General features: G+C 42.4%; 1 protein-coding gene across 1 annotated transcript; it reads right to left on the reverse strand.

Annotated features, from left to right (window-relative positions):
• Positions 1 to 210: 210 nt before the first annotated feature.
• Positions 211 to 13,367, reverse strand: LOC149098809 (uncharacterized). The gene is made up of 5 exons (XM_089277058.1): positions 13,300 to 13,367; positions 12,986 to 13,191; positions 6,283 to 6,408; positions 3,681 to 6,044; positions 211 to 2,393 (listed from the first exon to the last, which is right to left on the reverse strand). Exons 1-5 carry the CDS (start codon positions 13,365 to 13,367, stop codon positions 1,480 to 1,482), a joined length of 3,678 nt encoding a protein of 1,225 aa, XP_089133184.1. The 3' UTR covers positions 211 to 1,479.
• Positions 13,368 to 14,380: the final 1,013 nt, after the last annotated feature.

Here is a 14,380-nt window from a genome sequence, read left to right on the forward strand (position 1 = left end):
ATTACATTTACGGTTGGTATTACATTTAGCGTTGTTATTACATTTAGCGGTGATACATACGAAAATGAACTAGCATTGGGTGCAAACTGTGCCTCTGCCAAGGAGCTGCAAAATCACTGTTTATATGCAGTGAGTGGTATTTAACATAGGAAGATATTGTAACGGGATTTTTTTTTCTTTGAAAGCGAACTGGAACCGGCGAACTCTGAATGCTTCAAGAACGAGACAACTACGACGTCTCTGCGGGGAAAATAAGATACAAACTGTGCACTCGCTTGCAAGGAAGAGCTGTTACACTCTTGGGTACTGGGATCTAACCACGAACTTGACAAGCAGCAACAACAACAACTCAGCTTTGGTTCCAACAGCAGTGTTTATTTTCTCTGGAAAGTACTTTCAATTTAATCAAAATGTTATCGAAAAAGCTTTGCGACTGCGATCGCTTATTTATGACTTTTACCAGCGTCTATTGTTCAAAACATATAACAAGTGCACTAAGATAACGACGAGAAAAAAAATTACAACGAATACGAAGTCCTTTGAGGATAGTGCAACCTTTAAAAAATGCTAGTTTTAGCTCAAGAATTTATTGTTACAAGTGCTCGCTACTTGGACGGGAAAGTTGGAACTAAATTACTCTAAATTTAAAAAAACGAATTCTCGCTTAAAACAACTAGCCCAACATTCATTACTGAAACTGGACGAAACAGCCAGAGTATACATAGCTCCAAGTGTTCGAACTTTCAGTAAGACGAGTTAGCAGATAACAGGTAGTTAAACAAAGTCCTATTGAACTGAACGAACCTCGGTCATGAAACTTATTAGCAAAATAATCCACAGGCTTAATTAGAAACTGGCAAAATGTAATAACAGAAGAAATATCTTGTAATTAAACTCTGGCAAATAAAGTTGCTGTTGGCTTTTGAAAATGCAATGTTTAAAAATTATGACAAGTAAACACAAATTTAAATATTGATAATAATTACGGCGGAAATTAAAAATTGTATCGAAGCAAAGACAAAGGCTAAATGCGAATAGCCGGCAAGCAAATATTCATTGAAAAACGGACTCAAACTGTTACCACGCTATCTTTCTAGAGCTAAATATATTTCACTACCAAAACTTAAACTTGAATGGATATTATGAGCAAATAAAGCAAATTATCGAAAAGCTGAATATGCCTCTATAAAGTTCCACGGCGGAGGTATTAAACTGAGCAGTCTACAAGTTGCTCCTGACTGTATATTGCCTTTATTCTTAATGATACAAGTTTCTTGAAAGTTACGACACTAATTGCCGTTACTTTTAAAGTTTCTGTTTTTATATTCCTATCTTGTAAGTACCGTAGTAGGTGCAAAACATAGAAACACAAGAATACAGTTATTTAGTTTTAATTACGATCAGACAGAAATCGAAGTCCAGTTTATGAGTTTGTTCATGTTTGTCCACTGAGATATGACCAAGCCATCGTTCTTCCAGCTACAGCCAAGTGTCCTCGACATCCCTTGGCTCCGCACCAGGCTGCCCTTCCTCTGGAGATGGGCTAGCTTCTTGTTTTGTGAGGCTATGGGTAACCCGTCCTCCCTCATAAACATCAACGGTCAAGTTCTCCTGGCATGTCAAGTATTCTTCATTTTCTTCGCTGAGAGTAACAACCACTTCATCGGGCTTCCCTGCATTTGAAGTTGGGTTAGCTGCTTGTTCTTTGCGATCAAAGGTAACCCGTCTTGGCTCATGAACATCAACACGTACAGTCAAGCTTCCCGGACCAATCACGTTTTCGTCCGCTTTCTTTCTGGGATTTTCAGCCACTCTATCACGCTTCCTTGCCTTTGGAGTTGCGTTGGTTGCCATTTCTTCAAGATCAAAGGTAGCCCGTCTGGGCTCATGAACATCAACACGTACAGTCAAGCTCTCCTGACCAATGACGTTTTCCTTATTTTTCTTCCTGGGATTTTTAGCCACTCTATCACGCTTCCTTGCTCTTGGAGTTGGGCTAATTTCTTGGTCTTTGAGGTCAAAGGTAACCCGTTTGCGCTTACGAGTATCAACATGTACGGTCAAGCTCTCCTGACCAATCACGTTATCCTCATTTTCCTCTCTGAGATTACGAGCCACTTTACCACGCTTCCTTGCTCTTGGAGTTGGCTTAGTTTCTTGTTCCTTGAGTTCAAACGTAACCAGTCCACTGTCCTTTAAAGTGCTGGACACCGACGGCATGTCGATTCCACCAGTTTGCAGCTGTTGCTTCAGGATGTTCGTTCCAGTCAATCCGCTTATTTCGCTCTGCAGTTCGGTAAGTGGCAGGATCAAAGCAAGACAACAAGAAAAAGACCATTGGCGATTTTTGCGCCATTGTTTTATGTAACGATGGAGGTATACAGCATACTGAACTGTGAAAAAGATAAGAAAGAAATCAGTATTTTTTATTTTCCCATGGAAGAAAATCGCAAGTAGTCCTTTAGGCCATACGAAAGTAAAAGTTAATTATAAAATGCCAGTCAACCCTTGCTGTGGAGATATTCCAATGATTTTCTTTTTCAGTTTTGACATTGCTGTAGATTTTACCGTTGCAAATACAGGAGACCGAGAAAAAAAAACAATAATCATGATAAAACAAAAAAGAAAAAATGAAACACTAAGCGACAGTTTATTTAACTCTCACTCAAACGCCTTTGGATTTGCATAACCCATTGTTTATCCCTATTCAGATATATAAGAGAAGGGGGCTAGGGGCGGGGGCAGAAAGGGCCCGTGATAGCTGTTTCATTATTTATGTCAATAAATTTAACCACATTTTTACAGGCATGTTTTTACAAATTTGAAATTTTGTAATCTTTATTTGAAGTTAGCTTTCACGGAATTATGGTCAATTTTTAAATGAACTTTATAGAATTACTTTATTACTTATTTTGAATTCCAAAACTAAAAACTGACGTTAGAAAAATCCAGAAAAATCGGTTGATTCAAGATGGCGGCACCTTCGAAAACCTTCCCTAATAGGCCAATTCGATATATTTAAATTCAGCTTGATAGTGAGGCCTAGAGGACACAAACAAAAGAAATGAATAAACATGTCATTCAGTTTCCTTTGTTTTTGTCTTCTAAGCCTCACTGCCAAGCTGAATTTTCATATATCGAAAACAGTCTATTGCCACGTAATATGACGTCACTTTTCTATGTTATTGACAACAAAGGAGAAATGTTTGGACTAAAAGCCGGTCTTAATAGAGTTAAAGATGATTTTAGGCTAGGCAATGCTATTTGCTTTTGGTAATCCAAAACTATAATTGTTCAGTTACTTGAACTTTAAAAGTAGCTCACATGATTTCGAAATGTTACACAGACTCTTTTTTTAGATATTTTTTCATTCACGTCGACAGAATTCTAGTTTGGCAAAATGCCATCGTCTGGCCTTTTGAAATTTTGGTCAGAGTACTAGCTTCGTCAGTTTTCTACCATTTTGTGAATATATATTTTTTCTTTTCGTTTGTCAGTTCAAGCTACTTCACAATAAAACACTATTAGACTACTTAATTAGTCCGTGGTTTTCTATTTAGCAATAAGTTTTAGAGGTTGTTCCACGGGTTAACAAAACTCACTTAGGGGCAAGCTGACAAGCTGATTGTAAATAAATGATTCATTCTATACTGGCAGATAATATACGAATCAATAATTACCAACGAGAAGGGTGATCACTAGCGTATTAGCTCCAACCACCAGTATGTTGAACGTGATGTCGTCCACGTATGGGTCAATGGAGGATGATGACATACCCTCTTCAGGAATTCTACTTACAGCTCCTATGCCCAAATTAAGGAATGTGACAGACAGAGATGACAGCATTAACCTGTTCTCGAATGGATCTGCCATAGGGCTGATGAGGGAAAACAACACCACATAAAGTCCTGAGGTGACGAAGGCTAATCCAAGATAGGCCCTGCTCTCTCCACCCAAAAAGATAAGAGCAGCCGTCAAAACGAGCTTGCGAATCATTTCAATGTACTCCCAGTACCATGCACGGGAATGATAGTTTTCGAAGAGGAATCGTAATCCCATTACAATTCCCGTGGCTTGCTCTTGATGTCCCAAAGCTTCATTCTCCGAGTGGACTATATTACCCTTCGCTTGCTCTTGAGACATCAAAGCTTCATTCTCGGCGTGGATTACATTTCCCGTGGCTTGCTCTTGAGGCTCCAAATCTTCATTCTCGGCATGGATTACATTTTCCGAGTTTTGTTCTTGATGTTTCAAATCTTCGTTTTCGGCCTGGATAACATTTCCCGTGTTTTGCTCTTGAGGCTCCAGATCTTCATTCTCGGCTTGGATTAAATTTCCCGAGTTTTGTTCTTGATGTTTCAAATCTTCGTTTTCGGCCTGGATAACATTTTCCGTGTTTTGCTCTTGAGGCTCCAAATCTTTACTCTCGGCATCGGTATCGATTAAATTTCCCGCATTTTGTTCTTGATGTTCCAAATCTTCATTTTCGGCGTGGATAACATTTCCCGTGTTTTGCTCTTGAGGCTCCAAGTTTTCATTCTCGGCATCGGCATGGATTAAATTTCCCGCGTTTTGTTCTTGATGTTCCAAATCTTCCTTTTCGGCCTGGATAACATTTCCCATGTTTTGCTCTTGGGGGTCCAAATCTTTATTCTCGGCATGGATTAAATTTCCCGCGTTTTGTTCTTGATGTTCCAAATCTTCATTCTCGGCGTGGATAGCATTCCCTGCGTTTTGCTCTTGACGCTCCAAATCTTCATTTTCGGCGTGGATAACATTTCCCGTGTTTTGCTCTTGAGGCTCCAAATCTTCATTTTCGGTGTTGATAGCATTTCCTATGGCTTGCTCTTGAGGCTCCAAAGCTTCACTCTCGGCGTCGAGTACATTTCCACGAAGCACCTTACGTTGTCTCCAAAGAGCTATCAGCGAGGCAGTGGGAAGTAAGATGATGTAAAATACGGCGCAGTATGCAACGATGACCGAACGATTGTACTCTTGACTGTTGCAGTTTATGCTGTAGTCTGCTCTGAGGTATTCGTCACATGCTTCGTCTTCTTCGTCGATGCAAAGTTTGCGACAGGCAAGTGGAACTACTTGTGCTGTCTTCGAGCACGTATTGAGATACGTCAGGAAAAGGAAGAAAAACGAGTTTCGGTAAATCACCTCTTTAGTCTGAGCAACCTTTTTTTCTTTCTGTTGTCTGTTCAAAGCGCTTCGCAGTAGAAATAACTTTCTTAGTCCAAAAGCGAGGACAGACATCAAGATGGCAGCAGCATTCATCGCGAGTATGGCAAACAAGTCTGCAAAGGCGTTCATTCTTGCATTTGGCAAGAGACAATGAATTGGTGCCACCTGGAAAACATTCATCTGCAATATCTCGGAGTATCTTCCAATAACCTCAAGAGCGCCTGGCCATTTGATATATGAAAATGTTTCCAGAACTCCATTTGTGACTTGGTAGAAGCCAATAACAATTTTTAGCCTGCAGAGAATGATATCCACTGAAGAACGTCCTTCTTTTTTCTTGCTTTTTCTTTTGCTTGTCCAAATTATAACAGCAAGGACTATTGCAGCTACTGCCGCTATGATTGACAGCTGGACAGTCATCCATTTTTTGGTTGGACACAGCTGGCATGTTTGCAATTGTTTATAGTAACCAGGACTGCATACCGCGCATAATGGACCTTGGTAGCCTGTGGCACATAATGAATCTTGACCTCCCTTACACGACTCTTCTCTCGGACATTTGTATGACTTTGGCACGGGGTGTGGGAACTTATTGAGGGAATGATTTGTTATTGAGAAATTGATGCTTTTGCCAGGAGTGTAAGTTATATTAACGAGACTCATCGCAAAATCTTTATAAAGGAGTTTGTAAGTTTCGTTTCTCCATTTCCACCAATAACCGGTCTTAAGAGTAACAGATTCGTTGTCACAGTGCAATCCATCTTCACAAAGTTTGCAACCTTCAAACCGATGAGTACGGTGATGACCTTTTAAACATTTACAAGCGCGATACCCAGCGAAAGTTAGGGTATCTGTTCCTGTTCAAAAAAAAAAAAAAAAAAAATCAAAGAATAAAGCCTACATACTCAGGCTGTTTATAGTTTAGTTTCAAATTTGAATCAATCGATAAATATATATTTTTTATATTTTTTGGTGGTTGCCTTTAGAAGCATAGTAATGCATGGCCACACAAGACCTAAATGCTAGATTCTCCCGATAATGGAGCTTTCAGAAAAAAAAAGCTTTGTAGATAACAGATTTCCAATAATTTATTACCATCCGGACACGGATTGCAATCTGCCATCATCTTTCCAGGTGCTTTATCAGTGGGGACGAAAGTGCCATTGCGACACTGACGGCAACTTTGGTTAACAAAGGCTTCAGTGTCAGAGTAGAAGCCACCTGTGGCAAGAAGACATTGATTGAACAAGTTAGGTCCTACATGGCATGACATCACCCTCTGCTCGTACTGCTATATATCCCTAACCTTCAATAGTCCAGCCTCGAGTTAAACAGGACGTATACGGCTGAATGTAAATACTAAAGAAGCATTTGTACAGTATAAGTCTCACTCAGAACTTTAATATCTAAAAATGCCAGAGAGAACATGAACTAATATAAAAAAATGTACACTGTTTTGTGTTACGTTTCAGCACTTTCACTAAGATATTTTGTAAATAATTTACTTAAGATTGAGACTAGCACTGTACAGACGAGTCTTTTTTGTTAACTCGAAGCTGTGTTAGGGTGCGCGTTGCACTCTGGACTGCATAATAAAGTAGCGTGTGTTCTCGTCCAACATGGCGTCGTGTGTTGTCTGACAGCTTGGTGTCAGAAGTTTTCGTAACTTCACGCCCCATCTCTTGGTCTAACCTCTTAAAGCGACGGAATTTGCGGGTGGTAACTCAGACGAACGCTTTCGACGAAATCTGGTCTTCAAGCGAGCTCATATGAAGTAAATATGGCCGAACACAAGCCGCCAAAGCTATCGCTCAGCGAAAACAAAGCAGCAAGTGTAAGAATATGGCGCCGGAAATTTAACGCTTGGTGTCTACTGCATCGAGCCTGGAAGGACGCCAGGAAATGTCCAACGACTCCAGATCATTGGGTTGCTGAAAAGGCCCAGTCCGAAACCGCGGCTTTCTTTCTTGCTCTCCCAGATGATGTCTTGGAAGTTTTTGTTACCACAATCCTTGCGAAAATGCCAACAACGGAGAAAAAACAACCCTTGATATATCAGCAGCGCCTAGAGGATCATTTTGTCGGCCAGGAGAACGTAATGCCTGAACGGCTAGCCATTTTCAACTGCATACAAAAACCTGACGAGTCCGTAACAGATTTCGAAACCCGGATCAGAAGCACTGCCCAAAAGTCCAAATATTTCTGAAATGACGAATCCAGTTGAGGAGCTCATGCAAGACTGTTTGTGCACGGGCGTCCACCACAAAGACCTTAGAGAACTGCCTCTTTACCATTACAAGGAAGACGGGAAAACACCCTATACAGTTCACGAACAACTTGCCCGCGCAAAGTCCTGGGAAGCAGCTCACAATACCAATATAGCCATTATGCACTCAGCCAAGCCTAAACTCGTAGAGCAAGTCAATCAATTGACAAACAAATCGATACAGCCCCCTCGTAGAAAATGTGGCTGGTGCGGACGCCAAAGTCACTCCAGCAAGGAATGTCCAGCGAACAGACCAGGTACCTATTGAACTAATAGTTATATGACTGAGAACCACTTTGTTAAGGTGTGCAGATCTCCCAAAGACAAGTTTAAGTTTGAGTTTGAAAAGAAACAAACAAAAAAAACAACAACAAGCGCCCTCCCTCACGGCGCCCAGACACTGTTCACCAGTTCTCTCAAGGAAATGGTGTGTCTGCAACGTATTCTGATGATGACGATGACTACGGGGTCCACTCGTTCTCAGCCTTTGCTCTTCATGACGACGTGGAGGACGACAAGTACTTCACCGGGCTCCCAGTTTCTGTTAGCCCGAAAAGAGTATAAAGGTGTTAATGCAAGTGGACTCTGCAGCGCCCTGCAACAACTTGCCATCATCAGTTTTCAGGAAGATATCGTCTCTGGCTCCGCTAAAGCCTTCCCATGTCAGGATATTCCCTACTATAGAGAAGCTATTCTTCCGTTGGGTAAAGTCAGTCTAGTTTGCGGGGGAGTATGACGCTTTGAAACACTAGAATTTCAAGTCATAGACTCGGCGTTCATTCCAGGCAAACCGGCTCTCATAACTGGTAGAGACAATAAGCGTCTCGGCCTGCTGAAATTTCACAAGAATAGAGTATTCTCCTCAACAACGTTAGACGTCAAACTGCCTCACTTCGTCTACTTCCTCAAACCACACCTCCTCAATCAGCGGTCACAGCGGACCTGCTAGCAGGCCACCTCCAAGGATAACTTTGAGGGTCTGGCAACTGTGGGTCAGCCAGTCCGCCTGACCTTGGATCCTGAAGTTCCACCCTGCCATGCAGGCATCCATAGAGAACCAGTAGCGAAACTTGAAAAAGTGAAAGCAAAACTTGACGACATGGTGAAATGTGGAAAGCTCAAGAAGGCGAACTAACCCACAAATTGGTGCAGCAACATGACGGTTAGAAATTGATGCTTTTGCCAGGAGTGTAGTCCTCCCCGATGGCACCACCAAAGTACACCTATTCTTAGATCCTAGCCAAACGTTGAATGAAGCCATCATAATTCCGCGTTACCAAATTCCCACCGTCCAGGTGATACTTCCGCGATTGTCAGGGAAGAAGCACAAGACGTTCTCCATATTCGATGCCCTGGATGGCTTCACCCAGGTTGTGCTAACAGATGAGTCCAGCCTGCTCACCCCCATGCACACGTCCTGGGATTGATAATAGGGAGCTTACGAATCGACGACTTTTGCACGACGCCGCCGTTAGATTGCGTGACATGCTCACTGCGCATGCGTTTCTGAGCACTTCCCAGCTTCGCGCCAAAGTCGACGACGTTGGTGAGAGCGATTTGCCGGCGTCTTGGAAACAGGAGGCCGTGAGGTTAGTTTTCAAAGTTTTCCCTCGATACTTCGGGTATTTTTGCCAGATAATTTAAGTATCACATTAGGGGCATGTCCTTGATGTTTGATTTTAATTTTATTTGCCTGTTTTCGTTCAAGAAACGACCTTCTACAGTGCCATGGCGAACGCTATGAGTTCAACCAACACTGAAAGCGGTCAAAGCACGACACGGTGTGAATGAAAAGCAAATTGCTGTATGAAAAATCCTTCATTTTAATCACGCTTCACTGAAATATAAGACATTTTTTGGTGTACAATGAATTTGAAAGGACTAAAAGGTTTTAGCATTCGTGTCGACAGTTAGAAACAAGGACTAGATAGCTCAACTAGAGAGCTAGGCGATTTTTTCCTCTGTTGTTTTGAGTGGTCTTATAGCCAGCCTAATCTTTTAGAACCCAAATTTTTCTCGACGTACAGCTGCGCTTTCTTTTCTGCCATGCTAGCACATTTTGTTGGTCTGTCTTGACTATTTTTTTTTCTCGAGCTCCTGAGACAAAAAAAATTGCCGGTCGCGCATAAACGTCGTCGTCTTTACTGCGAATCGTAAATTCAAATTTCTACAGGACGACGACGCGAGACTATAAGGTGACCCAACGGCGCCGTCGTCCGAAAGTCGTCGATTCGTAAGCTCCCTATTGCTGGCTCCGCCTTCCTTATGTCGTTAGTTGTGCTCCGGAGGAATTCCAGTTACAAATGCACGAGGCCCTTGAGAGTCTGCAAGATGTGTACTGCGTAGCTGACGATATCCTTGTCGTGCGCCAAGGTGACACAGTTGAGGAAGCAAACAGAAATCATGATCTCAATGTCCTCGCGTTAATGAAGCGCGCTCGGGATAAGAATCTGAAGTTCAACCCAGAAAAGATTCAGTTCAAGTTGTCAAAGATCACCTTTATGGGCCACGTAATATCCGACCTGGGAGTGAAAGCGGACCCGAGCAAGGTCAAGGCCATTTCTGACATGCCGCCCCCTACTGATAAGCAGGGTGTTATGCGCTTCTGTGGCATGGTGAACTACTTGAACACCCTCTGCCCTAACCTGTCGCAAGTGCTCAAGCCTTCGCATTACCTCAGAAACCAGGATCGTGAATTCATCTGGTCAGACGTTCACCAAGAAGCATTCGCCAAACCAAAGCCTCTCATTGCGAGTGCTCCGTGCTTGGCTTACTATAATAACAAAAGGCCAGCTACTCTCCAAGTAGATGCATCACAAGGAGGGCCTAAGGCAGCCCTTCTCCAGCCTAATGATTCCGGAGATCTTCAACCAGTGGCTTATATATCCTGCAAGCTCCGCCCTACCGAAGAACTGTGGGCTCAAAATGAAAAAGAGTGCCTAGCCATAGTATCAGCATTCGACAGGTGGGACCCCTGGATTTATGGCAGCGAAGTGAATGTGCACACAGACCACTAGCCCCTAGAAACTATATTGAAGAAGCCTCTACAATCTGAACCTCGCCGCCTTCAGAAAATGATGACGCGGCTGTAACGCTACAACATCAGAGTTACATACAAGAAGGGTACGTCACTCATGCTGGGTGACACCCTCTCGAGGAACCCCCTCCCAACCGTCAACGACTCCAAACAGACCAACTTTGAGATCTTCAGAATTGACATAGACAACAACATCGGAAACCCTCGGGTCACTTCCGAGACATTGAAAGATAACAAAGCTGCAACAGCAAGTGACCCCACACTTTGTAGCCTGAACAGGGTTATAATCACAGGCTGGCCTTCAAGAAAATCGGAACTTCATCAAAGTGTACACCCCTATTGGAACTTTAGGGAAGAGCTTACCTTTCAAGATGGGGTCATCTATAAAGAGACGCAAGTACGTATTCCGTTGGCAAAAAGAAACTTCATTCTGCAGAAGGCTCACGCTGCACACTTTGGAGCTGAATCAAACATACGCCTCTGTAAGGACACTGAATTCTGGCCAGGCATGAAGTCTGATATTCGGGAAGCATGCCGCTCGTGTAGGAAGTGTGCACAGTTCCAAGTAGAGAATGCCAAGGAGCCCATGAAGTCTCAGCCTATTCCAGAGTACCCCTGGCAGTTTGTAAGTCAGGGTCTTTTTACTTTAAAGTGATCATTACTCAGATTCTATCGAGGTTGATGAGCTGGAAAACACTTTGTCTGCCACCATCGTGGCCAAAAGTGAAGTCCATTTTGCCCGCCATGGTGTTCCTGAAACGATATTAACTGACAATGGACCTCAATTTATTGCATCAGACTTTGAGCGGCTCTGCCAAATGTACTAGACCAACCACGTCATGAGCTCACCTTACTGGCCCAAGGGAAATGGAAAGTCAGAGGCGTCAGTGAAAATCGTCAAGCGCATCTTGAAAAAGTCTGGGAAAAATGGCCTACATGAAGCTCTTCTTGTTTGAAGAAACACCTCCTAAGAGGGACATCTTTTGAGCCCAGCGCAAAGGAGTATGGGACGCCGCATTCGTGGACTTCTTCCTATCTCTAAAGAGCTCTTGTTACCGAGCGACAACACTGCTGAAGTAGTCCAAGGAAATATCGCCACTAAGCGCGCTAGGGCTAAACAACATTATGACACAACCGCTAGTAGCACTCTACCCTCGTTAGAAATAGGCGACTTTGTTTACGTCAAGCCGTCCCCTCATCACAAGTCCGGTCCTTAGCTCTACGGTCTGGTGACTGCCATTCCGGCTCCTAGGTCCTACATTGTGCAAACACCTGCAGGTTTAACCAGACGGAACCGGGCACACCTGCGTCCTGCGGCACCGCCACCTCCCGGTGCTCTAGTCCCGAGGTCGTAGATGGACAAGCTGTCTCCCAGTCCTGTGCCGTCTTCGGAACACTCAGCGCGCCTGCCAACCACTCCAAAAGTTGCTCAACCTGTCAATTCACCCTCCACTCCATCGTCCACTCGACTGCCTTGCGCTTCACCAGTTGTCCAACCTGTCCTTCAGCCGTTCACTGCACCTGCAGTGCAATCATCCGCCCCCAATGAACCGCCAGTGCAGTATACTGTAGTTAAAGCACCTCTAAACCAGTCTGTGCCTGTCCCATTAGTAACAAACGTCGAAGAACCAGATGTGTGCTCTCAACCAAGCCCAACTGCCAAGCGGAGCCAAATAAACAAGTCTGAAAAAAACTCGTTCTGGCCGAGTGTCCAAACCGCCTACACGTTTGGACTTATGAACTTCCGTTCTAGCCATCAGTGACATGAAATTGGTCGATATGAGATACACAAGTTACTGTCAATAATAGGTTTTTTTTCCTCTTTCCCTTTCTTTTTTTTCTCTCCTTTTCGTTGAATTTATGTAAGGACGCTTTAATTTATTTAGGAACTTTGTGGCCCACTGTAGCTGTGGCACAAGACCCTTTAGGCAATCACTAAATGCTTTGTTCAGCTTATAGCTTTAAAAAAAGGAAGGGAGATGTTAGGGTGCGCGTTGCACTCTGGGCTGCATAATAAAGTAGCGTGTTTTCTCGTCCAACATGGCGTTGTGTGTTGTCTCACAACTGCCGCACTACTGATCCAGATAGTTTTTATAAGTATCGCCCTTTCAGTTAATTTACTTGGAAAATCTTACTCAAGTTTTAAGAAGAACTTCTGAAAGTAAGAATCACGTGAAAGAAAATAAGAAGCTAAGTCTGAACCATTAAAGCTATCTCATTTCTGTTAGCTTCCATGGCATTCGTACAGCGCAGCTTCCTACAACCACACATAAGCTCTCAAGTCTAGAAGTAGTTTCGTCTAAGTGTGTTATCTCATAGCTTCTATTGTATTGCATTGTATTGTTAATATCATAGCTAACATCGTCCCTGAAGAAACCGCAATTGTGAACAAAAAAAGAGACCTAAACAAAAATATATATATAAAAGTAATAAATGCCTGTGCAACCGTTATTTAATGCAATAGCTCTGACGAGTTGTTAAGATATTATAACTACCTGCAGGACATTCCAAGCACACAAGTTTACTATGGTCGGTGGCAGATGAATTGACAAACGTTCCCCTGGGACATGGAAGTAGCTTGTCTCTATCTTGGTCTTTCCTTCTGGCAAATCCAGCTCCAGCAAAAGCCTCGAATACGGCATCACGCACTCGCCAATCATGTGGTATTTTGATGTAGTCATTGTCATCTTTCCCCAATCCACTAAAATCAAATACAAAAACACATTAATGCAAGGGTACGACTGAGAAGTCCTGTAATACGCAAAAGTTAATGCAATTAACTCAAAGGTCTCCACGAAATTTTACATACATGCGAATTCTGCAACGTTCTGTGTCTCCCATCATAAATCTCAGTTTGTCAATGTTTTCTTCGTCCATGTCTCTACGAAATACAAAGACATCATTACACACTTTCTTTTTTATAAGAATATGTTTTATAAGAATATCGACGCTGAAATTTGCGAATTTTTTTGGAATATTTTGAGAATAAACCCGAGGCTAATATTTTGAAAAAAAAAAACATTTTGTATGATGACAATTACAATTACAATACAATACAATGCAATGCAATGCAATGCGAGCGTTTGGAAACCTGATGAAACCCGAAGCACAAGTTTTTGAAATTGCTTCTCCAACAAAGCAAATTAGTTTAAATTATCATTTGAATAAGTTTCCTCAATTCAAATATTATATTTGAGACGTGAATGTTATTCTATCACCTTATTGCTGCTCTGTGCCAATTTTTGAATATTCATCAATGTCAAGTTGATACCTAATTGTTTGTCAGTTCTAAGCGAACACGTTACTTCGCAAAGCAAAGGGCAGAGTGCAGATTTAGACCTCCTAAAACTCGCGAAGAAGAGGAAAAGTGTGTGACCAGCGCTATTCCGAGGTAACGTGTGCGTCTAATCGTTAAATGCAGGGGTAGACAGTAAATTAGTACGGCTTAGAACTGGGAATTTCTAACGTTACTGCCATTTTAGGTCGGAAGTGTACAGCAAGATTGAAAGCGAACCAAAAGACGAGGTCGCCACCATTGAGCGAGAATTTAAATTTAGAAACAGAATCGCCCTTTTTGTTTTGGGGAGTTAAATAACTGTACCGTTACTTTTAACGTCACCAGTAAACAATTTAGGTTTAAAGTTTGTTTTGTAAAATGTGTGATTAAATAAAGTTGTTTATCGTCAAGTGTTTTTCTTGCTTCATCAATATACAGATTAAGAATATTTGCATGATCCGTGTTTGAAATTATTCCGAAACACGCCGTGGTTTTTACCTCGTTTATCATTGGGTTTCTAAACCCATCCACCTGACCAGAAGAAGATGCTCTGGTTGGGTAAGAGCTGCTTGAATAATTAATGAGTTTGAGAAACTCAATTAAAAACCCGTCT

The sequence above is a fragment of the Orbicella faveolata genome, unplaced genomic scaffold (assembly GCF_042242905.1).
Source record: "Orbicella faveolata isolate gen_17 unplaced genomic scaffold, um_ofav_v1 contig_46, whole genome shotgun sequence".
Classification (NCBI taxonomy): Eukaryota; Metazoa; Cnidaria; class Anthozoa; order Scleractinia; family Merulinidae; genus Orbicella; species Orbicella faveolata.